The 27,581-nt window shown below is 40.0% G+C and overlaps 1 protein-coding gene across 4 annotated transcripts in view; it reads left to right on the top strand.

The window, feature by feature from the left end:
* LOC128738144 (single-stranded DNA-binding protein 3) overlaps positions 1 to 27,581 on the top strand; it is a 106,472-nt gene that overhangs the window by 25,499 nt on the left and 53,392 nt on the right. For all 4 annotated transcript variants that reach the window (XM_053833034.1, XM_053833030.1, XM_053833033.1 and 1 more), the window contains exons 2-3: positions 3,840 to 4,798; positions 19,141 to 19,501. In XM_053833034.1, coding sequence (XP_053689009.1) covers positions 19,446 to 19,501 — 56 coding nt within the window. In that variant the 5' untranslated portion in view covers positions 3,840 to 4,798; positions 19,141 to 19,445. The remainder of the gene's footprint in view (positions 1 to 3,839; positions 4,799 to 19,140; positions 19,502 to 27,581) is intronic.

Here is a 27,581-nt window from a genome sequence, read left to right as displayed (position 1 = left end):
AGCGGAAGTCGTGCTTACTATGGGCTTCACAAGCAATTGCGGTCGAGCAGACTAAGTCCCCCTACAAAGTGCACCCTGTACAAGACGCTTATTAGACCGGTTGTTCTCTACGGGCATGAAACATGGACAATGCTCGAGGAGGACCTGCGAGTGCTCGGAGTTTTCGAACGACGAGTGCTAAGAACGATTTTTGGCGGCGTACAGGAGAACGGAGTATGAAGGCGGAGGATGAACCATGAGCTCGCACAGCTCTATGGCGAACCCAGTATCCAGAAGGTGGCTAAAGCTGGACGGATACGATGGGCAGGGCATGTTGCAAGAATACCGGACAACTACCCTGCAAAGATGGTGTTAGCCTCAAATCCGGTAGGAACAAGACGACCAGGAGCGCAGCGTGCAAGATAGTTAGACCAGATGGAGCGAGATCTGGCGGAGAATACTCGGTGTCCGAGGAATTGGAGAGCGGTAACCCTCAATCGAGTTACATGGAGAAACTTTGTTCAACAGGCTGTCAACAGACTTGTCTTAGGACGGCAAGCCACCTAAGTAAGTAAAGAAACAGATGGTACCGGATGGGAAAACGGGCGCTCCATTGCTCCATGTAGTGCGATCAGTATCAATTATACTATATGGAACATCCATGTTAGGCTGTGTCTCCATCTAGTCAGAGATTGTCGTTACTAGAGGTGATAGTTTTAACTCCCTTAGTACGCGAAGGTAGCCAATTTGGTCCCTTTCAAGTATGTTACGACATCTTTGTCTGCAAACCTGATCATTCTCTTAAAAAATCATCATGTTACATGGCTAATACCGTGGACCCCCGTTCGTTTGACCATTTTTAATCTGAACACTTTTTAATTTGAACCCCGTTGGTTTGCACGACGTGCAAATTAAAAATGGTTCAAATGTCATTCTCAACATGACATCATTTGTTTATGCAGACAATGCACATAAACACGATTTGCTTGTACTGACCTAGCGTGTTTAATCGGTTTCACATTTCGTTTTCCTAACGATTAAGATAGAAATCCGATCGGAAAATGCAATATTCGCACTTGCAACTGCCAACTAAAACAATAACAAAGAGCAGGGCAGCCAGTTCACACAGGTTTCAGCATATTTCAGGTTACCAGTTGTTCAAATTAAAAAGTAACCCCGTTAGTTTGCATGAGGAATCGTTCAAACGAACGGGGGTCCACTGTAGTAGAGGAAAATCCCCTTAGGCCCTAAGGCTTAGGGACACCTTAGTATTTTGGCGTACATGAAATCAACACTTCAGTATCTTCAGTATTTATTCGCTGCCAGTGTAATTTAAAATATTATTTTTCATCAAAATCACACAATAATCGTAGTAAATGAACTGAGGCAAACCTTTCGCATTACGAAGAACAGGCAACTCTTAGTGTACCAAATTCGGCTTTCTTCTTCCCAAGAAGATGTGGCATAACATTGCCTCCATGGCTGGAGATGGTGTTGTGCGCATGACGCTAGTCATGCCAGGCGTTGAGCTTTGTTTAGCTTGACGTTGCGCTGTCACCTCGTTCACCTTTGGCCACCATATAAGATTGTCCATATAAGTTGTCGAAAGCGCCTTCAATATCAAAAAAAGCACAAAGTGACGTCTCTTGTCACTGGAGTGGCTTTTCAATCAGCGTTACTAGGCAATGAAGCGCGTTTTTTGTAAGAAGATGGGTAGTTAGTATGCCATTCGGACCTGGAGACTTCATTGGTTCAAAGGAGCTGGGTACCCTATTGATTGAAGCTTCCGTAAACAGTCGGCGTGCAAGTAGAACCGAGTCGTTAAGACCGAGTTAAGTTAAGACACTGAGTGATGACTCAATTTGCTGCTACCCGTCGACGTCACTTCCAGTGGTCACTGTCGAACCAGGGAAATGCGTGTTCATAAGAATCTCCAATGTTTCCCTAGTAGTAACAGTGAGACTTCCATCCTCTTTTTTCATTTGCCCTAGGTCATTGTTATGGTCCTTGGCTAATGCTTTTTGGAGTCGCGCCGCCTCGGGCAGAGTCTGGGTGCTCTCGCAAAACTTGACTCTGGACTTCCTTTTGGGTTTGCGAAGCTCTGCGCTGCATTTGGTGAAAGAATGGTGAAAAAAGTTGTATTTTGAGCAAACCTTCAGATCTATATCATGTGATATTTCATAAATTTGCCATGAAACAACTAACAAATGGCCCGGTTCTGTAAAGAACAAGGCTTTCAAATGGAGTAAAAATTTTTTTGGCGACCATCTTGGATTTGGTCGCCATATTGGATTTTATCAAAAAATCGCCATTTTCACTATGAGCCCCCAACCGATTTTCATTTTAGACCAGCATTCGAAAGCTGAAAAAAATGCTGCAAGAAACATTCATAAAATTAGGAGTGCAATGGTAACCTATTTCAAGCACTGAAGAAAATGATTACTAATAATTAATATATGCACGAAAAGAAGTTTAAAGGATTGTAATACATATTTGTTGTAGGGACACGCCTTGCAATTTCGACGTTTGAAACAATCCAGATATTGGATATATTGCATAAATTGAATGTTCTATTCTGCACAGCTGAAAGACTGAAGATTTGAATGGAGCGGCAAGTAGTTTGTAAGTCGTTTTTTTAAATTTTCGGTAATATTAGTTTGGTGCGATATAAAAACGTTCAAATCTTTGTTTTGATTCACCTAAAAGTGCGCAAGAATTTTATATTGGTTTATATTTACTTAATTCGAATGAAAATAAGTTGTAGTTTATTTTACAGAAGCCCATGACAAAAAAGATGTTGATTTATTTGGTTGCCATTTTTATGCTAGTAGATAATTTACTAATAAACTTAATGTGTACCAATAATTGAACTGGTCAAGGTGACCGTCTCGACGGGTAGCAACATCTCCGCCCCGGGGCGAGTTCAGTATCAAACTTTAACGCAAAGTTTTTATTATTATTATTATTATTTCGATTCTGTGTCACGGACGAGTCTTTAGTGCAAGTGTTGTTGCATGGAAGCGAGACAAAATCTTCGCCTGAGCCCGCAGCTTTAATCGTCGTCGTCGTCGTTCGTTTTGCAGGGGCAAACGACCGACCGGGCGTCTCCACTCGTCTTCGCTGCGACGACCGACGACGAGCTTGATTGACGTGTTTTGGTGCCCAACGGCCCTGGCGAGGGAGCAGCGGACAGACAGTGAAAAAGTTGCCTCAATTTTGCTCCACTCTGCGCTGCTGTTGCCGTTTTTACAACAGCAATCGAGTTCGAGCGAGCGAACGCACATACGACATCGTCGTCATCATCGAATCGACTCCTACATATATTACTTTTGGGGCACATAGGCGAAGGGTAGATGTACCCATTGTCTGCTTGGGATAATTGAATCAAGGATTTTCGGGTTTTAGCTGACAGCTAGCACGCTAAGCACTTGTGTACATGTATCTTTTTGTAGTGCTTTACATATGCCGAATATAGATACACTTGGCTGTTCTACTCATCGTTGCTTGTAAGATATACGGCTAGCAACCAAATATACAAACCAAAACCAACCAAACATTGAGTCAGTGTGTTTGCAGTCACACAGAGCATGCTGGAGAAAAGTTATAGAATCACGGAAAAATACCTCGCTTTAGTCGCGGTTTTTCCAGTTTGATTTGAAATCATGTTCAAGTCATGTTCGGTGCTTGAACGCTGCTCGTTGATATAGCGTTCTTTTTCCTCCCTTCATCGCTTGCTTCGTCTCTGCTGGCAGGTTTTCCTTCGTCGTTTAGCTATATATCATTTAATGATCTCTCCTGTATGTATTCATGATGCTTCAACTTATTATTTCTCCTTGTTGGTTCTCTTTCCGCTTCTATAGGTAGACGAAGAGACGGAATCATCAAGCAACGAGGATCTCTACCAGTACCAACGAGTCCGTTGAATGCACCAATACCTAGGCAACATAGGCAGAAGCATAAAAAAACATCGGTGGGGTCATTTGCTAGGGTACCCCCGGTAAACCAAAAATCGGCGACATCATTCGAAAGTGGTGCATATTCCAATGCTAGAAAGAAACACGTTGTTACATTCGTCGGTAATGCCACCAATGCGGAATGCTCACTAGGCAGACGGTAGAATAGAGGAAAGCGGGGTGTAAATTTCCGAGCCAGTGTGTTTGTGCTAGCTCAGACGAGTCGAGCTTGTCGAGTGAGCTTGTAGTAGTGCGTTGGTCGTCTCTGGAGGGTGAGGTGATGGAAGAAGCATAACCCCTGAAATCAGCCGCGCAGTAAATCGGTACAGCCGTGTGTCGGTTGGGTTGTCGGTCGGTCGTTCGGTTTGAAGAGTGGGTAGGTAAAGAAGAGAGAAGAGCCATCTCCGTACGCGGCAGTGTTGTACGTAGTTGTTTGTTGGTTCACCAAAAGATCTGACGACGTGAGCGGTTCGTCGTTTTCGGGGCTGCTGCTGCTGCCGCCTGTGTATGTTTGCTATGTGGTGGCGTTTTGATGAAGTGAAGTGAGCCTTCATTTAGTGGATAAGCAGTAGCAGAACTATACGCATCTCGCGAACGTTGCGGAGTGAAATAGTACACGCGTCCTCCAGGAGAGAAGGAATAAATTATCGGTTTTTTGTGTTTTGCATGCGAATGTTATCTGGATCTGCTAGATAGTGCCGGATCTCGAGATTGAGTGACAGATCGCGCAATCGTGCTATCGAGTCTCCGGACTGAAAATGACCGTCCGGAAATAGTGTGATCGGTCCAGCTACATTAGTAAAACAAACAAATAATACTAGTTTTAGTGATGATTACTAAAAAGTGCTGATAAGTGAGAAATATGTGTGAGTATCTCGTTGCTTGCTAAATTAGGATGTTATAAATGTTTTGCATCGAATGGATCGCTTTACAAAGTTGTCAATGTCAGGTTTGTCAAATTTGGTCGATTGTATGGAATGATGGAGAATTCTTTCGGGATGAAGATTTCAATACTGTTTCGATATACGCTTCGCAGTGCACACACAACTGGTGCGGGAGTAGAGTATGAGCCGCACTATTTTGCTTTTGTGTTTGTGAGAGCGAGCGTGTGCCTCTCGGACCGTGTGGTGTGGGTTTCGAATCCGCAGCCCTGTGCTACAGACAGTGACGGACATTGACGAGTTACGATTTTTGCTTCCTTTTCTCGCGTGACACGCGTGATGATCAGTGCTGTGATTGTATGTTGGACGGTCGCTAGCGCTCTGCCCTGTCTATGTGGGATAGACAGGGTAGCGAAAAAAATCAACAATCCAAGTAAAAACATTGGAAGTTCCGATATGATTTGATGTATTCGTGCGACTGCTCTGCGGCTTGATCGCCTCTGTATGTAATATTGATGGTTATTACTGTTCGTCGCGTTGCATTTTTCCTGTATTTGAGACACTTTTGTGAAGTTGTACGCAAAAAAAAACGAGGCAATACCAACGGGGAAGGTTGGAAGCAAAAAGAAGAAAAATCGAGTACAGTTAAAGTTTCCATTGGTTTCTTTTTGCAGGTCGCTGCTTACTGGCTTGCTTTTTTCGCTTGCCTCATCGTACACTGTACATAGCAGCAGCAGCAGCAGCACGCTTATGTAGGTACTTCACATTTTTCGGGGGCAAACTACACTTTCCAGCGGGAGGTATCGTACTTTGACGGTTTGCTTCCGGATGATGAACTGGGTTTGTTTTCTAGTGAAAAGTTTTTTTTTCGAACAGAGTACCATGGGTAGTTACGGCCTGAACTGGTTCAAGATTTGGTATTTAAAGTTGCGGGTTTTGTGCAAAACAGTTAAGATTGTAAAGGTATATTATTTTTGTTAACGTAAGATTTTGTAAATTTGCATCAATCGATCAGAAAGTACTTCATTTTTAAATAATGCATTGAATATAGTTATCAAAATGTTTTAATTGAACGTGATTTCGTTTATTTCCATTTCATAAAAAAGTGACAGGGTCTCCCTGTCCCAACAGGTCGGGAATTGTTTGCTTCGATTAAAGCTAGACCAAGTTGATGTCCTGAAAGTAAATTGGGCTGTGGAATCGCGCAATTTTTTCTTACAAGTGTGTTATGCTATGCTGATAAATCATAAACATTTTCCAATTGACTTCGAAATAATTTCGCTATTGACGATTTTGTTCGTTTTCTTTTCTGGAAAACAGTAACAGAATGACTTCATTCCAACGGGTTACGAATTATTTCCCTTCCCTATACGTCAATCTAAACGAATTTTATGTCCAGAACGTAAAATGTGTTCGTAAAGTGTTGAACCATTTGCTTGTATTCGACAGTTTGCGTAGATATTTTATTACAATTTAGTCAAAATTGATGTCTCGTGCGAAAACGTGGGTGACGGAATATAACATTTTGCAATATTAATCTCAATAGTTCATCGCAATACACACACTTAAAAAAACACCGGCTTCTGTAAAATTTTGCCGATATATGGATAGCCGCGACTGGATCTGGATTACTAGTTAAAGCAGCCATTATTCAAACTCTTCTGTCACAATAGAAGGCGCTTTGAAATCTTTATTTTTTCAAGTTGATTGATGAGTGTAAATAAATGTTGAAAATGACAATATAGAATTAGGTATTCGTTCTTGAATTTGTTTACGAATGATTAATTTCGTCAAAATAGCTAAACGTATTGAAAAGTGCTACAAATTGTGCGTTCCTTCATGGGCTAGTCTATTTTGGTTCTCAATATTTTCAACTTTTCAATCACTTTGCTGTATTATATTTCAACAGGGTGTCGATTTCCTGGAAAAACCTGGAAAATCAGGGAATATCAGGGAATTCATTTTTGGATCAGGGAAATCAGGGAATATCAGGGAATTTCGAAATTCAATCAGGGAAATTTTGTTCACGCTGCAATATTGTTGATCAACTTTGGAATCAAATCAATTTTCGTGTAAAATATACGCAGATTGATCGGTTGAATTAAAACTTGTTACATGTCTAGTGGCGATTCGTAGTGCGAAAACGCAACGCACTTTCATTCGTTTCTAGAGAAGACCCGGTTGAAGATATCAACTTGGACCCTGAGAAACAAAGAAAGATTGGAAAAAAAATCTAATCGACCTGTTTTTGCTCAAAGGTCAGATGTTACATGTAACATAATTACAGCTGTGACAAAACAACAGGTTTTGCTATTTTTCAGACAGTTAAGGAAAAATGCTCCTAAAACTCGATTTTACCTCTATTAACGCCTGACCTTTCAATCAGTGTTAGTAAGAATCGGTTGCTTGCCAAAAAAAACTTTGTTTCATAATTTTGATTATTTTTGTAATTTTCAGATAGGTTTGAAGCTTTGCGTTGCGAAAACGCAACGCTAGGAAGTAACGATATTCAAAATTTGCAACGGGAATGTTTGTTTTCGTTCGTTCGCTGCGGTGTTTCATTTGATGTCGTTGCTTTTTAGTAAACAAATGAATGTAAATCTTATCTTTCGCTTATTTAAAATATCCCGGAAACATTATAAAAGTTTACATAACATAGAATTCGCTGCTTCAAACACTGATGGCAGATGGAGAAGCCGTTGTGATAAGAGCGTAATAAAATTGTTAAAGTACCTTTGCCTCCGGAATATCTGGAGGAATTGAGTGATGGCGACGACAGTTTCATGGACCTAAATTTAATGTTACAACCTTTCCGGAACGTGTTGGTAGGCATTTAATTATCTGCGATGACATGCATTTAGCATTCAAACTGCATACTATGCGTCTAGTGCAAAAATGGTCTCCAACCCAAATGTTTTGATAACAATCATAAAACATAACATGTAATACTCTAAGCCGTTCATTTAATCTTTATTAATACTCAAAATCACAAAAAAAAATTCCAAATTTGATTTAACGGTTAAAAAGTATGAAGCATTTATATGCATAATATTGCAGGTATGCAAAAACGGTATACCCTTAATGCCCAGCGTTGCGTTTTCGCAACGTAGCGTTGCGGGACACGGGGTCAAAATTAAAAATACATGTCAGTGGTTTTTTCTTAGTTGACCTAAAAGAGAATTTTCCTGAAAGTTTCAACTTTCTATCCCTGCTGGGAAAAGTCTGGAGCTTAATGGGTTAAACAGGATCGCTCTGGGAGCTAGAGTCTTGAATTTTCAAGTTGTGCGCACCCCATAAATCCTTTCGAACCTGTCATAGAATTCGTCCCTAGCAAAGCAAAGCAAAGTCTTGAGCATTAACCGTCACTAGACATTATCCTTCTTTATCGACAGACTTCGAAGCCGGCTGTTAGAGTACAGGAAAATTACGGGGTCAGTGCAACGATCCTACTGATTCTATCTAACAAAAACCGGCTAGCCGAGATTCGAACACAACTGGCTTGTTAGATCAGCATCTTACCTCGAAGCTAACTGGGCGGTTCAATTCGTCCCTGGTATCATCGAATTTATGATTTGTTGGTGACTATACGTTGATTAAGCTGTAGTTGAAGAATTTGCCTTAATTCTCAATACCCATATACGGTCATCGGACCGAACGGCCGGCCACCGAACTACCTTCGAGTCGATGTTGCTCTCAAGCCTCGATAGTTGCAATCCGAAAACATGACACACAGCTTTAGTCTTAACTTTGCATACTGTCCACCATTGAGGGTTGAAATATTTGCCATTTGGACATTTTCTAACAATACATTCTAACAACAGGGGGGATTGAGGCTGGAGACTCGAGTAGGGTTTTAGTGGGTCGGGATCCTCACACCCCATTAGGGGGGTCGGGATACCTAAACCCCACTCCCTGAGGTATCTTCTCAGGTGTCTGATAGTACCGTATCTTCTAAGGCGCTCAGCAGATTTCCCAACTCGTTAAAAAAAAATTCTTTGGGGAATTCTTTGGGGAATCATCTCCTTAACCCCATACTTTTTGCAGCAAAGATAACAAGCTGAAACTTCCAGGAAAGTTTTTTTTTAGTTTAACTGAAAACCCGCAGACATGTGTCCACCTGCCAGCGGCAAAGTTACTAGTTTGAGCTGACTGAAAATGAGCAAGATTTGTTATGTTTACACGGCTGTAATTTTGTTGTATGTAACATCTAAGCATTGTGCAAAAACAGGTCGATTAGATTATTTCTCAATCTTTGTTTCTTTGGATTCAAGTTGATACCTCAAGCATAACTTTCCCTAGACTCGATAGAAGAGGGCGTTTTCGAAACGCTGGTAAGAAATAGGTTAAGAATCTTTGATATGTGTTCTTAAAACATGAAGAAATCTACCTTTAGTTTTCAGCAGCTCGCATAAACCACGCTAAAGGGTTAAGAACTTAAGCCAGAAATCGCCCAAATAAGCTTGATATTCGAGTTTTGAGGGTCAGGGAAAAATATTTAAAGCATCAGGGAAAATCAGGGAAAGTCAGGGAATTTTATTTTTGGATTTGAGTCGACACCCTGTTCAAACAAGAATAATTCTTTCAAAATTCTGAATTTTTCTGTCGAACAAACAACTAGCGATGGACGGATTTCACATCAATTCGACCAGAGGTTGGCATGACCATCTCAGAATTCAATGAAACTTAGTGTGCATAAAAAGATCATGTAAATAAGCAACTTTGCATACTTAGTTTTTCCAAAAGTGGTCTAGATTAGACGCCACTATTTTTGAACCTTTAAATTTTTCAAGTAAATCAATAACAATAGGCAAAGAGCTACTAAACTTTTTTTGTCTTAGAAACAAATTGAATATAGAAGTTGTAAGATTAATTTGAATTTATAAATATTACTTGAGCTAGGAATAATACAGCTTTGACCTTCCATTCATAAGCAAGCATGATTTACTCCTTCCGGGACTTTGAAACGAAATCATCGTCCTGTTTGAAAAAAGGCCGCTTTTGTCTTAACTGTTACGTTACACTGACGGTATCCACCTCCGGTAGTAGTAGTTGTTGTTATATTCTCTAGCTTTCTACGATAACCGTACCGAACAGCTGATCCATAATAATAATGCGTCTTGTTTTCGCAACATTTAATTGATGCCGTTTCGGACCATTGAACTTTTGTGTGCGTGGGTCTGCCGTGTCGGCCGATGCGCAACATCGCCAACATTAGGCAGCCACTGTATGCAAGTTGCTGGTGCTGTTGCTGTTGCTGCTGGGAACAGAGGGGAAACTTCAGCTGAGTGTGTGCACACAGGAAACGATCGTTATTCAAGTCGTGATGTTAAGGTCGTAATCTACGATTTACACGCTCAGCTTGATCAGAAATGAGGCTGTCGAGATGTCGAGTCGGTCGGGAAAGTCTCTTCAGTTTATCGTTTTTACTGCCTTGAAAAATCTACTTAAGTGGTTTAGTTTTATAGTTTTGTACGAAAGATTGAAAAGTACAACAAGCAGTTTAAAAAATTATGTTGGACATGATTGCAAACCATTCAAGGCGATGGAATTATTTGTATTTTCCGGGACGACAAAAAAAACAAAACGCAGGAGCTGAAGGGTGATTATATGCTATAACTTGAAAGTTTTATGATCGGCTTGTCTCATTACGCGCTGTTGCCGAGGAACAGGTGCCCTTTCCAAATGATGAGTTATGTTCATGAGATCATTAAAAAGAACAAAACAATAAAAAGGTTGGAAGCAATGGTCGAAGCTATAATAATAAACTCGTCAGTTATAAGCATACTCACGACACTTACAAACGAGAATGCACTGCTGGATAAATGTTGTGTGCGGGATGGGATGAAATGAACTAAACTTTATAATTTTTACAGTTTTGTGTAGTTACAGTACCACCTTGAATTTGGTACGGGATGCCTTTTTTGTTCAAACAAATCTGATTATTTTTCGCACGGTTCGTTGCAGTGGCGATACACATTCAAAATCTTGATCAAAATTTTATCCAAAATTAATATTAAAGTGCAAATCTGTTGTTTTCAGTATGTTAACAGATTCTGTATAATCTTTTAAACCCCGGAGTTATTTTTTGATTTTGTCATATGCAAGATTTTTCGTCTATCATGGACGCAGCACAATTCTTTACAAAAGTCTAGATGTGTATTCATCAAACCGTGTGCATGAGTTTTCCAATTTCCTCTAAAAAGTAGAAGTAACTTAAATCATAGCGCAAAATTTCAAGTAGGTACTTACTGCGAGTCACTTCCAGTTGGCCTCGAGGTACGATGCTGGTCCAACAACCTAGTCGTCGTACGTTCGAATCTCCGCTGGCAGAGGCTGTTAGAGTCAATAGAATCGTAGCATTAGTTCCGCAATTGTCCTGTTCTCGAACAGCTGTCTGTGAAGTCTGTCGTATAAAAAAGGTTAAGTTTCGATAACGGAATGTAGCACTTAGGCTTTGCTTTGCTTTTGCTTACTGTGAGTGATCAGCAGATTCTCTTCGTCATATTCAAAACCAGATTTACTTGAGTAGCACACTTTCATCACATTTGGTTGCAACAATCCATTTATGACTAGTCTTAGTTATTATAAATAAATTGATGAAATCCAATATGACGAAAGTATGCTGCTTGGATACTTACGTTATTTTTCGTCGATAAATATCCATAAATATTCATGCTCAGTGATAGTTTGAATGCAATTCGCATCAAAGCAGGGTCTAATGCTGTTTTTTTCTCGTTTCCATGACAAAAACGTACGCGAAGACATGCAGCACCCTTACATTATGAGATAATTTTGAACTCTGAAATGCTGCATTCATGCTTACCACTTGAATAGCACAGCATAGTTCAATCGTCCACGATTGAGCCAAATCAGCTGGAATCTCACAAAGAACTATCATAATGATGCCCAGAGGTAGCAAATTATTCACAGTGTGCTGCTGCTGCTGATCCAATTTTAATGATGATCAATAATAACATAGCTGGCCAATGCAGTACAATTGAGAAGGGAAAGGAATTTGGCGTTAATTATTTCGGAGTTGGACAACAATGCTGTTTACGATGCAATGATGCATTTTGCGCGAACTCAAAGCTAGTAAAATTCCATCCGCTGATTGTAATTTAAACTTCAATAAAGTAATCAACGTTTTCATGACTCCTATGTATTTCGTGAGTATTATGTAAAAAAATCCAGGTACTCACCCAGTTTGATGCAGGCCCCGTCAAACGTTCCAATTTGTCTGATTTCTCTAATTTAACAAAAATATTCGAGCAAAATGTGATCATATTAAAAATGAACTTAGAAAGGAAATCAAAAACATGCTTTTCTTACGTAAAACATGCATGAAATAGATTGGTGCTCTTCCCGTCAGGTGAAAAGTAAAAAAATCGCCTCTCTATATCTTGACCATTTCACCATTTTTAACCAAAATCACCATTTTTAATTTTTTTGAAACAACCTCCACCTCAAAATACTGCGATTTTCCAAGAGAATGTTCAGTGGTAAATTTCTACAAGCATTCGATACGATTCTGAAACAGTTTTATTAAAATGGTTGCAGAGAATCAATGCTGATTACAAATTCTATATTTTCCAGGCACAAAAGTCGACATGATCAAAGCACTTCAAACCTATGCTGCAGAGTCAACCTTGTTCTGTTTGAGTTGAAATATTTTGCCAGCTTTCTAAAAAAGGCAATGTTGTCAATATTGTATTATCATGAGGATTACATTGTCAGTTAGAGTCAGCTAATAGCAAAAACTTGGTTTCATATTTATATACCTGGTATTGTGATAAAGAAATATTTTTCAAAAATCCTTGCCGTCTTTTGCTTTGTCCATCAGCTAAAATGGAAGTTGAGTCTGACTGTTCTTACCGGTAAAAGCCTTTAAAAATTACCAAAACATTGAATTAACGCTTTTTTAATAACATTTTCCGAATTAACACGGATTTTTTAAACGATTTTCCTTTACGCGCCACGTATACCATGTGTAAAAAAGACTTGAGTGTTGTCCAATTCAAATCTTTCACCTTTTGCTTTAAAGACCAGTTGAAAAACGTTACGCTGACACGTAAGATATCTTGAGGCATTTCATCCCAAATCTTTTCGAAAAGTTGCTTGAAAGTATTCACTGTCAATCCTTTGGTGCTTCCTAGTTTCCCTAGCACGTAATCCCATGCATAAAAGTCGAAAGGATTCGAATCAGGCAAAGAGGCAGGCCACACTTTCGCAGAAATAAAATCTGGAAAATTGTCCTCACCAAGCCTATGTTATCAAGCTTTCGGTTGGTAAGACGGTGCAGAATTTTATTGGAAACAGTATGGTGCATTCTTGTAGTTTTTTGTCGATAGGAAGCAAATGGTTCTTAGATGCATTATCGATGTAATACTTAGTATTGATTTTAACACCAAGTTCAATGAGTACCAATGGAACCTTCAAATTTTTGGAGAAACATCTCCATACCATCACCCTGAAAACAATCTGGGCCCTTTGAACAGCCACTTTGTCCCGAGGAATATCAGAAAAATGTGCTGTATATATTCGATCATTTTGTTGGTTGTGGTGATCCTGTAGCAGGAACGTTTTTTTCGTCCGAGAACAGAACTTCACTATCAGTGCGCCACTTGAGCAGCTGCCGATTGTTTCGACTCTTTGAACCCTCTGCTTTTCAGTCAAACTATATTTTTGTATGGAATCAATCGAAGATCGTCTTTCACAATATTATTCATGGTTGACTGTGAAATTCTCAGTTCCTTGGCCAATTTGGGTCCAGATTGGTCTAGTTTCCGGTGGCCTTACAGTGCGTTTACAGCCAGGTTTAAAAACTATGTTTCAAGAACCGGTTTCCTTGCATCGCTTGATGGTACGAAAGATAAATCCTTCATTTATTTTGAGTGGTCTTAGCTACTTTAAAATATCGCACGGTCGAAAATTTCTCAAAAACGGCTTTATCACAAGTTCCCTTTTTGCATTCATGATTACCACGACTCTTAAACGAATGAAAATTCAAAATAAACTTACAACCTGTGTTAATATTTAATACACTCTAAACGAAAAATATTCAGTCGCACATGTGATTAACCCATTTTCAAATAAACACGCCCAATAAACACTTCCTCTAAAAAAACACCCAGTTAGTTTCGGGGTACGATGCTGTCCTAACAAGCCAGTCGTCGGATGTTTGAATCTCGGCTGGGAGGTGCTGTTATAGAGTCAGTGGGATCGTTGCACTAGCCCCGTAATTGTCCTGTACTCTAATAGCCGGCTGCGAAGTCTGTCGATAAAGAAGGATTAAGTTCTCAACAGGACGTTTATACCCATGACAAACGAGCTCAAAGAGAAATGAGAGTATGTATGTGTTAGCTCTCTCTCCTCTTTCTGTTAATATTTTTTGTTTTGTTTATGCTTGCCCTGTTTTGCTAAAAATGGCGTCTAAACAAGAAGCATTTCGGGAGCGCATTGTACACTTCTATGAACTGCAACAGAAATCTCGGCAAAAAGTATACGGTACAACATTTAAAAAGCGAATATGTTGCGGCTTCGACTGTTTACCATATCCTAAGATGCCCAACAACTATTCGTAAGCAAGGTAGTGGAAGACTAGCCAAAATTATGGGCGCAGAAGGACATCGTTCTCTTTCTCGTTTCTTCAACAACAATCCCTCTGTTTTGGCGTTCAATTAAAATGCAGCAGACGAATATTTGAAGAAAATTTTGATCCCGTTTCTACAAAAACATCATGCAGATGAACAATAAAGGTTTTTGGCCGGATAGAGTATTATCGTATTACGCCAAAAAAACACAATCGTTCCTGAATGCCCATTCGATCCCATTTTTACCCAAAAACCACGACCCGAAAAATCTGTGTCAGTGCTCCCAATCGAAGATTTCTTCGGGATTTTGAGTTCCTTGGTGTACAAAAATAACTGGAGAACCACGAATTGCAAAAAGTTGATTGGTAGAATCAAGAGACGCATTCGCAAAGTTGACATGACGGCCGTACAACGCTCCCGTTTCGACGTCAAAGAAAGCTTCGCCAAACAGCCGATTACGGACCGTTTTCAAATGTACATTTTTTTTCAACAATGGATGATGTATCTTTAATTTCGGTAGATCAGATCTTCTTCATGTACCTTTGTCTTTTTTTGACAGCTTGAGAAAAAAAATTCCAAAATTTTAGTTGTCACCCGTTATACTGATTGCCTGATTAATTAAGATTATCATTGATTATTGTATTGATTATCGTAAATGATTACAAGAGTATCTCTGATTGTTACACACTTATACGCCTTATTGGAAACTCCTTGCGCACACGCGTTTTGTTGTTGCTATTGATGGTTTTCCCACTGTGCTGTTACAGAATTTGTCAAACTGGGGAAAAACACACCACACTAACACAACCAGAGAACACTCTATCAGCAGTAGAGATGGTCGGGTATGAAAATTTGAATACCCGAACCCGACCCGTACCCGGTTGAGAAAAAAAATAAAAACCCGTGCCCGACCCGAACCCGCAAGTTTATTTTTTTTTGATACCCGAACCCGACCGCAACCCGTCGGGCACGGGTACGGGTCCGGGTACCCGACAATTTTTAGTGTTAAATGAGGTCAATGGATACCCGACCCGACCCGTACCCGGTTTCAAAACCAAAAATTAAAAACCCGTACCCGACCCGAACCCGCAAATTATTTTTTTTCAATACCCGAACCCGACCCGTACCCGGCGGGTACGGGTACGGGTGCGGGTTTCGGGTAAATTTTCCGCTACCCGACCATCTCTAATCAGCAGAACGCACGCTCCCGTTCGCTGCTATAAGCTTTCGTATGCCTATAGAGAGTGCTTAAATTAAACATCAGGTATCATTGCGACTTAACCCTCTCCTCTGGTGGCCAAGGCCGCCTTTTGACGGTTTAGAGGCATTTCTCTTTAAATCCACATAAACCGATGACAGTTCATTTTTATATATTAATATTTCCTCATACCTTCTCATTATAGTTTAATCTATCCATTCAAATACACTCAAGTCGCTTTTTACGCGAAGGATACGTTCCGCGTAAATCAATTCGCGTAAAAACCGCGTAAATTCCGAAATTCGCGTAAAAAACCGCGTAAATTCCAAAATTCGCCTAAAAAAACCGCGTAAATTCCAAAATTCGCGTAAAAAAAATTGCGTAAAAAAACTTTGTGGATTTCAACGTTTCTTGAAAAAATAGACTAATTGAGCACATCTGCGTAAATTCCGAAAATCACGTAAAAAACCGCGGCTTTTTATACGAATTTCGGAATTTACGCGGTTTTTTAGGCGAATTTCGGAATTTACGCGTTTTTTACGCGATTTTCAGAATTTACGCGGATGTGCTCAAAACGTCTATTTTTTCGCGTAGTGTTGAAATCCACAAAGTTTTTTTTATGCGAAATTTTGTTTTTTTACGCGAATTTAGGAATTTACGCGGTTTTGATTTACGCGGGACGTATCCTTCGCGTAAAAAGCGACTTGAGTGTACTAAGTTTGATATATTACGTTAATTTGAGGCATTTATTTCGTGGTAAAATTGGAAAAATCATGAAAATTGAACACCGCCGCTAGTTTCTGATACTAAAGAACAGAAGTTGGCGCTAGTGTCTTATCATGCGCCATGCGTGAGAATATGCTTGAAACCATCAATGTTTCCCTGTTGAATACAACAGATGTCGTTACTTTGTACCGCATATTGTACATTTCGGAAACAGCCCAATTTTGCGCGACAATAAATCTACTCAGTGCAGTAACATTACTCTGTCGCAAACATATTCAGCTCCCGGCTCTCGTACGGTATCAAATGGAGAGGTGGAGAAAAAGTTTGTTTTTTATCAAAATTAGGCAGAAGTCACGAACATAAGTCACGAGTATAACAGAGTAATTGTACCACAAATAAAATGTGATTAGTGATTGTTTTTCATGTAGGTAAACATAGATAAGTGAGTAATTTTGATTTTACTACCACTAGAAAAGGGCCATTTCTTGAAAAGCAACGGTTCGTGTGATGTCCTATTTAGAAAAAACTTAGGCGCTAGAGGGTTAAAATTATATTGAAATATACAAATATAGTATTCACTTTAGGATACAGTTTTATATGGAAATCTCGCAAATAAACTTTACATACAAAATAGTCAACAGAGAGCGCTTGCGTATATGCATCGAACGATGCGCACTCTGTTGCTTAATAGAGACTGGGGCGTTGTGGTTTTAACCAGGGTACTGACATATATCACCAATTTTAAACACTGATGTTGGCCTTTTCTTATTCGGGCCCACAACAAATCCTGCCCCGGATGAGTGTTCATGAGGTGCTCGCACCAGCTGTAGCTTAGCTGGCACATGTATAAGTTTCAGTTTTGTACAAAATGTGTAGAGAGCGGGCTGCGATTCTTACTACGAAAATATGGCGTCCTGTCAGGGGTCTGGTTTTGGTTATAGACAAGGAAGCTCTTACATAATAGAGTTATATTATAATTGTCATTGATTTCGAACGAGCATTTTGCTTTCATGGTACTCGTTTCGTTTCGTACTCGTTGGTACTTTTATGAATGCTACTGAGTTCTGAGTGATACATGAGAAAATCAAAAATTTTGATTAGATGACCATGATCCATAAACATTACCTGTGGGAAGAAAACCATAAAATTTTAAGTTCGGGCCATTTGTACGTGAATAAAATATATTTCTATAGTCTTATGTCAAAAAGAGCAAAATAGAATAGCGGTCCAAGATTACTTCCTTGGAGTACCTACATTAGAATGATGGGTGACTCGTACAGTTTTATCGATGAAAAACGTTTTACGTTTTATGATTTAATCAATCAACTACAAGGCAGAATGATGTTTCAATCAGAAGAGCATGTTACTGGCTGAAAATAACAAGTTAAACTATCCCATTCATGGACCAGTTGAAGTGTTCGATACTTCATGATTTCCGTAACTATCGGATTTGGCAACTACGTATCCTCCATCTCGATTCCCATCCTTTGTATCGTAGTTTGGTAATCAATTGTGGCAGGCAAACTTTAACTTCTGCTGTGTCGAGTGTCGATCATCATGTGTAGTGTTACCCGAACGAACTCTCAAACATTGCCCGGTTTTGACCGCGCCGGAGGGTTTTCAGCCTCTGACCGAGTCAGCATCAGCATCGGCAGTGGTGAAACGGGGAAAAAAGATATCAACATCAAAAGGCATCCTGCCTGCCTGCTTTTGCCTAGGCCAGGGGAGGACGGGGCTGTGTCGTTCGGTTGTGCATTGATTCGATAGTTTGTGCTAGTTTTTCCGCTCCCGGCGTTGGCGTTGGGTTGGTTTGTGTTACAACGGCGACGTCGACGGCAATCAATGATCATTGATGGTGGTGATGACGATGACGATGGGCCATGTACCAACATGCCGCAAGCAAGCTAGAAGTGACCGTTTCGTACATCATCAGGGCACAGTTTTCCGCACGCGCGTCCTCCCGCAATCGGATAACTGGTTTCTATATTTTTTCCCCGTGCCTGACAGCCTGCCTGCCTGCCTGCCTGCACACCATCCGTTGGGTGGACTAAACGGAGAAGCAATCACGCATACAGGCGCACACTGCAGGGTAGTCGGTTTGATTTGTCTGTGTGTGCGTTACAACCCTCGAGCTACCGATCCTTTCCAGTGTATATCCTTTTTCAACATGCTTTTGCTTCCGGTTGGCAGGGTTGGCAGAGTGTGCAGCCTATGTGCTTTGTGTTGTTTTTGTGTTTTCTTGGTTTTTGTATGTATTTTTCGATACCCTGTGCTCGGTGCTGGGAGCTTGAACTATTAGAGGAACTGTCTTTTTTGCGGCGAAATATAGAGAGTTTAAAACGATGACATTTCTCTGTACATGAGTAAATATGGTTTGTTGGTGGATGATTAAATTTTGTTTGCCAATTTGTGCAATGAGAATCTTATGAAATCGTAACTAACGGTATCTGGTCAGTCACTGGATTATTACAGTGATATACATTGTGCTGGGCTTTGACAATGTTTGTTGATCAAACTTGCTGCAAATTAGATTTGAAAGGCAATCACTCAGTTGAGTGATGATGGATTTTTATTTATTTGAACAATAAATTTAATTTTTTTAATAAAATCGTTCAGGGTCACTGTCTAGCTTAAAACATTTGTAAATTGAATTGAATTGAAGTGATTTTGTCCTCACTTCTGTCTTAAAGTCGACTGTATATCGAAAACAGTAAAGTTTGTTTATTCTTCCAACAAAGATTAAATCAAGCAAAGATAGCGAAATGGAAAATGAATGTCCCACTCTAATGTATTGTTTTCTTTTATCTTTTCAGCGGAATCCGTCATCGGAAGAAAACCAAGCAACAATCAACTTCAGTGAAATTAGTACTAGTACCTACTACTACCCCATTACAGTCGGGTAAAACGTGAATAGTTGCTGTTACAGCTTGCACGGGAAAGCACGGGAAAGAGATCAGTTTCCGGCTGGCAGCGTGTGCATGTGCGTCCCCGCGAGGAGCAACCTGGCGAGTGTGAATTTGAGTGTACCATAAATTAGATAACGAAAATAAGTGTGCGTGTGTGAGCCGAAGAGTTCGACCTGTTTAGTGAGAAGCGTTGAAAGTTGCGAGTTATCAAAATGTATGCTAAAGGCAAAGCTACAACGGTGCCGTCGGATGCACAAGCTAGAGAAAAGTGAGTACATTCATTCCAGCAGTAAATTAAATATCTGTCACTATTTTTCATTTTTTTATCGTTGAACGTTAAATTTCTATTCGGATAAATCACTCGAAATCCGCTTGATTCCAGCTACGCATGCAAACATTCACTCGCTCGACCTTGAAAACCAGTCAGAGCCAGCCGGTGCTGCCGGTTTGTTACTCAAACGAGAAATGTTTCTTATCTTTTTCACCTGTCGTAAGATCGTTCTCCATCGCTCGCCGGCTTTCGCGACCAAAACCAACCGATACACGTTAATTAGCTGTCGAACTTCAGCTCCTGTAAGCTGGATAAATATTTGCCTACCGGAGGTGTTCCCGTCTACGACCACCATTCTCTGTTAGCTTTGCAATAACTAAATTGTTATTGTTATTTCTTTCTAGTATCTAATACACCCGTTTTTTTGGAGCCATCTGCTAACGCACCGTGGAATGGAAGCGTACGAATTTGTACCAAACTGGGGGAAAAAAGTTCGTCGCTGACCATGACCCCGAATAAAAAGTTTGTTAGCATTAGAAGGGAAACATAAATCTATCTTGGGTTCCGTTTCCCTTTCCCCCTAGTGCTTGGCTGCTACTGCTTCGACCGTTTCGAGCGCGTAAATTTTTGCCGCTCTGCGCGCCAACGGAACGGAGTTGAGCCGTTTGTCTCTGCCCTAGCTACGATCATTCATTCGCTTGCCTCTCGTTCTGGCCTTCGGAGCCCAGGTAACCGGCGAATCGGTTAGTGATTAGGAGGAGAATGCGTGTGGTATGCTGTCTTCCATTTTGCAGGTTGCCTTTATCCACACTGCCGTTGGTTTTGAACACTTCTACGATACATATACGCAAGATTATCTCCTGGGTGTTCGATGGTGTGTATTATAGTGGACACAGTAAAAATTTGTTTTTCGTTTTTCAACGATTCGGTTTACCTGATAAACGTCATTGGTTTGTTTTTTTATTCTCACTACAGTCCACTACCTGATTTGCTAGTAAAATATATATTTTTTTAACACGATGGTTTCGTTATATGAACAATTATTAATCAATCAAACTTTCAGTTCATTACACTCGTACATTTAAATACATTTTTAGCATAGTGTATGGTTTTTATTCGTAACATTAGTGTAAGGTACGACACTGTGTACATAGTGTAAGGTTTTTATTTTACCTTATCAATGCAGGATTATAATTAAATAGTAACATTAACAAATATAGCATTTGAACACAAGATCAAAGACTAAAAGCACGAGTTTGGTCTATTTCATAGTAACGGAGCCTTTCTCCGAAGACCCGCGCTGAGAATCGCGGCTAACACGCTGACAGACGAATATCGTCACGCGTAGTACTTTGCAAGTCATGAGGGCCTGCATAGTGTCGTCGTCCTGACAGTAAAAACAAGTTAGATTGAAACTTCTCGATCGGTAGTTGACGGAGGAAGAGGCACAATTTGTGTGTATAAAAACAACTCTAAAAACTTTAACAATGGGGTTGCGTAGTCTCCTTTTGTCCAGCGCCTTGATGCACCAGCCAGTGTGAATTGGGAGTGTATCGTAAATACTAAAGATAGAGCAATACTTAGTTCAGCAATCTTATGGATAATAATTTACTCTATAAATGCCCTATATATAATATTTTCGAATTTTGCTTGGCTACAGTTGGTGCTACAGTTAAAAGAGCAAAATAAGTTCACTGAGTGCTGGACAAGCCTGCTGGCGGGTGTTGTGGGTTAGATTCCGGTTATATTCTCAGATTATAGCTTGGTTCGACCCATGCACCTTCCAGCATTGGACAAAAGATAGCAGTTACAACGACTACTAGTTAAGCCTAGCTACCAATAACCCCTCCCTTTCACTTTCCCCTCCACACAAAAAATAAATATTATGCTCTTATGCTGTTTTAGGTAGCATTTTATTGTTAACTCATTAAACCCCTGTGTGTATTTCTATAAAAACGAACACTTTCTGAAAAACTTTCAGGAAATCTGTTCCCTTTTGCTTTAATTACAAGTCGCATTCGTTGTTGAATAGCTTTAGAGCTAGCATGCACGATATCCTGACTCAGGATTCATGAGGTATTTCAACCCAAATCTTCTCCAAACGTTGCTTAAAAGTATCCAGAGTTAATCCTTGGTGCTCCCTAGTTTGCCTAGCATGTAATCCTATGTATAGAAGTCGAGAGGATTCAAAACAGGCGAAGAGGCAGGCCAGTATTTTGGAAAAAATAAAATCCAGAAAATTATCCTTACATCTAGTCTGTGTAGCTTTCGCCAGGTGAGACGGTGCAGAATCTTGTTGGAAGCAGTATTGTGCATTCTTGCAGTGTTTTTTTGACGATGAGAAGCAAATAGCTTTCCAAAACATTATTGATGTAGTATTTAATATTGATTTTGATGATCAGGTTCAATAAACAGCCATGAGAACTTCAAGCTTTTGGAAAAATATCCGCAACCGTCACCCTGGAAACATTCTAGAACCTTTGAAGCCGACCATTTTGTTGGTTGTGGTTATCCTGTAGCAGGAACGTTTTTTTTTGTTCGAACACTTCCACAATCGGCAGCTGCCGACAACTTCGATTCATGCAACCTTCTGCTTTTCACTCAAACCGTGTACCCGTTGTTTTTTGTATTGAATCAATCGAAGATCATCTTTCGAAATATTCTTCATGGTTGACTGCGAAATTCTCAGTTCCTTGGCCATCATTAACTTGTCCAGACTGATCTGGTTTCCGACGAATATGCTTTCTTACTCGTTTGATGGCTTCCGATGCCCTTACAGTGCGTTTACGACCAGGTTTGAGAAGCATGTTCCAAGACCCGGTTTCCTTGTATCACTTAATGGTACGAACGATGAATCTTTCGTTTATTCTGAGTGGCTTCCACTTCTTTAACATATCACTTAGTGGAAAAAACAGACTTATCACAAGTTTCATTTTCGCGTCCATGATTACCACGACTCTTAAACGAATGAAAATTCGAAACAAACTTGCTAACTGGCTTGACATTTGAATACACTCTGAACAACAAATATACAGTCACATCTGTGGTTAACCAATTTTAAATTAAACACGTCCAAAAAACACTGACAGTTATTACTACTAGCTCTGTACACGGTTGTAGTTTTGTTACATAGGTAAAAATAGGTCGATAAGATTTTTTTAGAGTCTTTCTCTTTCTTCTCATGTTCCAAATTGATGTCTCAAACCTAGCCTTCGCTGGAACCGAGATGAAAGTGTGTTCCGTTTTCACAGTGCTCTGGAAGAAAATGGGTGTACTATAAAGTTACTATGATGGTATAAGTTGTGAGTAGAAATGTTATGATTTGCTGTCATTTTTACGCTGTTTTTAACTCCTGAATATGTGAAAGATCTCATTTCTTATCGGGAATTTTTTCAAAAGAACGTAAGTAACAAGGAGAGACTCTTTGGTATTCCTCTCTTCCGATTCCGATTCCGATTCGGTGATATAAATGTATATTAAAGAAAATATTCTTGACACTTAGCTAACTATTGATGCCATCAACCAATTTATTCAAAGCTGCTGGGTTAAGGTGCGTTTGCAGCACCGTGATAACCGGAAGAAAGGAGACAAGAAGAGAATCTCTCCTTGTTGCTTACGTTCTTTTGATAAAGTACCCGAGATTTACTTAATTCAACAAAAAGAAACTTTTAAATAACATTCGTTTGCTAACTATAGGCAATAATAAAGATTTTCTTAATTTTTTATTTGTGAAATTACTATGGGGTGTCTACCTAAAAACACAGTATTTTATGTTAAAATAAAACGCAGATAAATGGCGTTAACGGGAATTTAGCAGTCATTAAGTTTTCGTCGAAAAGCCCAATTTCGGAAGTAGTTTTTGGGCCTAAAAAAGTTTTTTTTTAATATATTCACTGAGTTCTTCTTGGCAATCTGAACACAGCGAATATATTTTTATGAACAGAATTTTTGTTTCAAACAAAAAAACTGCTTTTGAAATTTATAGAATCGATGATGACTAATTTTACCTTAAATGCCAAGAGTTTGGTTTTATATGAAAGATAATTCTTTTTGCCATTTTTATTAGACTGGATCTCAATTTGGCCGAAGAAAGTCTAATCTAAATGTGCAATTTCAGTTATATCGTTGCGAATGCTGTTTTCAAGGTTTCAATCGTCTACGGTTTATCGGCGCAGTGTAGAGATATCACATAACCCCACAAAAATAGTCTCCAACGGTGTTAAATCGCACTATCTGCCAATTCATAGGTCCATCACACGCCGTTCGCCGAACACTATGGTACGAACGATATGATATGTTGCACCGTCTGGTGGAAATCACATTTCCTCCATAAAGACTCTCCTCTCCATAACTTAACGTGGGTTAACGTCTTTTTGTATACCAACAGTATTGTTATCTCTATACCAATCTAACAACTGCCGTGCGTAGTGGCAGGATGCCGGCCAGAACAGCGCACTATGGGCAAAAATGAGCAAAAAACGGACGCAATTCAGATACGGCCTGCAGGCTGATAAAATATAGGTGATCTTATGTAAAATTTTATTAATTTTATTAATTTATTATTAACATTAATTTTATTGGCTGACTTCCCGTTTGGTATCGTCGGTTTGGTAACGGGAACCCAATCAAAAAAATTAATGTGCTCTAAACTAAATGGGATAATCCCAATTCGATTCTGTAGACTTCCTTACACAAAATTATTATGTTTTTAAGTTTTATTTTCTCAAAGCCTTGCTTGGTATAGTGCAATAAGTGCAAAAAAGTGTTAAAAATATGGGAAAATGAGCAACACGGAGCACTTCCAGATGGCAAGTAGCAAAGGGGTTGACACCACGTGATTCTCCTGAAAATTTTACATTAGATCACCTATATTTTATCAACCTGCAGGCCGTATCTTAATTGCGTCCGTTTTTTGCTCGTTTTTGCCCATAGTGCATAGGAAGGGCAGCAGATGCTCTTGTGATGCACGGATGGTTAAGCTGGCCGTACCCACAGACGACTTGCAAAACCAAAACTTTTTGTCGTATTTATCCATCTTCTCCTTCTTCACCGCCTCAGAAACGGCCAGCCATGATGTGACAATATAAAACTCCTGTCCCGGCACCTGCTTCCTGTTTGCCTTGATGTAAGTGTCCCGTCGTCCATCGCTAGGCACCTCGGTCTCAGCTTCTCGGTACAGCTTCCTAGTGCGGCTTTTGGCCACCGTGTTTTATTTGTCATTCCGGTTCACTGTCTTTCGGGTCTTGAAGACATAGAGACGGGCACGCTTCATTATTTTTTGGCCAAACCTGATGAAAACATCGGCCTTCATCGCTGTATCGTGAATCGAAATTTCGGTTTGAACAGACTAAACACTTTCCTGGCCTGGTCAGTTTTCTGCCAACGTACCTTTCTTTCAATAAATGTAGCAAGTCGCGCTGTCTTCTGAAACTACAGCTCCTCCCTATTAAGAGCACTCAATTGCGGTACCAAAAAGTCAATAGTTTCGGCCAACGCTTTAACAGACTCTCAGAACGTCTTCCTGGTCTTCACCAGGTCAGCTGTTCATGTTTTCAGTTTTTTGCCGTGGTCTGATTGCCGCTGAGTCATCTGGGTCTCCTTGAATGGCTTTACCACCCGGAACACTGTCGAATGGTGAGTTCTCAGGAGTTTCCCGATCCATCCGAGGGACGCAGTCGTATTTTCTACGACGGTCTTCCAACGTACGCTTTACACTCTAGGCTAGTCTCAGTAAAAATTTCATTTCAAGCCAATATTAACGGGTTTATTGCGAGGAATTATTCGTTTGCCGCAAGTTTCTTTTGACAAATAGTTTTCGGCACGCGTAGTGCTATAGCATGGTGCGCCGTTTTGTTGAAACGATAGGTCCTTCACATAAAAGTCACTCAATTGCGGTGTAAAAAAGTCAACGATCCTGGCCCTGCAGCGGTCATAATTAACTATTAGTTTTTACCGGCATCATGTTTGAAGAAAAATTTTCCTTATTGAATAATCCATTTAATCAAAAATGAGTTTCATTGTTGAACAATTATTTTCGTGAAATTCGAAGTCCTCAGCAAATTCGTTTTGAACACGTTCACCTTTGACGATACGTGTTATCCTGTATGCAGTAAAAAGTTGCTCGAATCTATTACTCTGATAAATAATTGTCTCCCTCTCTCTCCTCCCTGATCAATTGTTATCTGGTACTGATTTTGATTTGAGCTAGCGTTTTACACAAAAATGTTTTCTATTTAATTTAGGTCAAGATTTAGAATACAGAATATGCAAATATCGACTTTTACACCATTTCTCGTCTTACATTTTTTTTTATAATCGATGCCAGGATGACTCGATGACGCTGGTTGCGTTGACGTCAAGTTTCTATTTTGCGTGCTTCGGATAGGGTTGTTGAGATGCCGCGGGCCGCGACGACTGAGTGGTCACAAGCGGTCCCTTCCGGGTACCCCATGTCCTGTCTTTCGCGTTGCCCCTCAAGAGCAGTAAGCTTCGCTGCTGGATTAACACTCGACCTACCTGACCGCTAACTAAGACGCTCCAAAAACTTCAGTCTACATGGCCGCACCTGTTTCTCTTTGCCTAAGTTGATCAAAATCACCTAATATCAATGTCGTCAACCGCAATTTATTTATTTATTTATTTGGGATAATTCATCTGACCTTGAATCTGTCTACATGAATAAAACTTAAGTTAAATAAAATCCAAACTACGCAGCTTGTGCGCAAACAAGTGCGTTGGTTCACCAAAATTAAACAGTTCATCCACCTTCGAAAAAGTTCTGATGCATTCAGTAATTGGCTCATTGTAACCGAATGCAGTTCGGTGAAACTGCGTTTGCAATAATCCCGTTGAGCGTAGTGGTCGTTGTGATGCCCGGAAATTGAGCATGGTCAATAGCGTTGGAGAGTCAACTTCGCCGTTGATAATTTTGGCTACAAATAATGCCTGTTGTATTTTGCGTCTACGTTCTAGTGTGTCAAGTTCCAGTAAACGGCATCTGTCTGCATAAGGGGGCAAATTATCTGGGTGGTTCCATGGAAGATGTCGTAAAGCAAGTCGGATAAATCTCCTTTGCACGCGTTCAATCCGTATGTTCCAGGTTAGCTGTTTAGGGAACCACACCAAACTACAATTCTCCAACAGCGGGCGAACTAGGGCGCAATACAGTGATTTTAGACAATGCGGATCCTCAAAATTTCGTCCAATCTTAAAAATGAATCCAAGCTGCCGAGATGCTTTAGAGATAATTAGTTCACGATGTAAGTTGAACGTCAATTTTGGGTCCAGTAAGACGCCAAGATCACTAACTTGGTCCACTTTGCGCAACTCAATACCATCAATAGTGTAGCTGAAGCAAATCGGGTTTTTAATGCGGTAAAAACTCATCACCTCGCATTTAGCAGTGCTCACAATGAGCCAGTTCAGTTTGCACCATTCACCAAACACGTCGAGCAACTCTTGCAGGCGGTGGCAGTCGTCAATATTTTGTATTGGAGCAAACAATTTCAGGTCGTCAGCGTACATTAATTTGCAACCAGTACCAAGCGATAACGTGACGTCGTTAAAGAACAACAAGAAAAGCAAAGGTCCCATGTTGCTACCTTGGGGCACTCCAGACTTATTAGTAAACACCGATGAAATACTGGAGCCGAGTTTTACACGCAACACTCTACCGCTGAGATATGAGTACAGCCATTTGACCATTTGTTGAGAAGCACCAAGCCGAGATAGTTTTCGTAGTAGTATTGTATGGTCAATTCGATCAAATGCCGCTTTTAAATCTGTATAAATAACATCCACTTGTTTCTTGTCTTCCATTTGCGAAATACACATTGATGTAAATTCTAACAGATTAGTACAGACAGACCGACCAGGCATAAAACCGTGCTGAGCCGTTGAGATATAGTTCTTAGTACAGGACAGTATCACACCACTTACAATTATTTCAAATAATTTAGATGCCGCCGAGAGACTGGTGATTCCACGGTAATTCCTCACATTATGATGATCGCCAGATTTAAATACCGGGAACATAAACGACTGTTTCCAAATATCAGGAAATACGCCTTGCTCGAAT

This window comes from Sabethes cyaneus, chromosome 2 (assembly GCF_943734655.1).
Source record: "Sabethes cyaneus chromosome 2, idSabCyanKW18_F2, whole genome shotgun sequence".
In the NCBI taxonomy this organism is placed as follows: domain Eukaryota; kingdom Metazoa; phylum Arthropoda; class Insecta; order Diptera; family Culicidae; genus Sabethes; species Sabethes cyaneus.
This window is presented reverse-complemented; position numbering and strand designations above follow the sequence as displayed.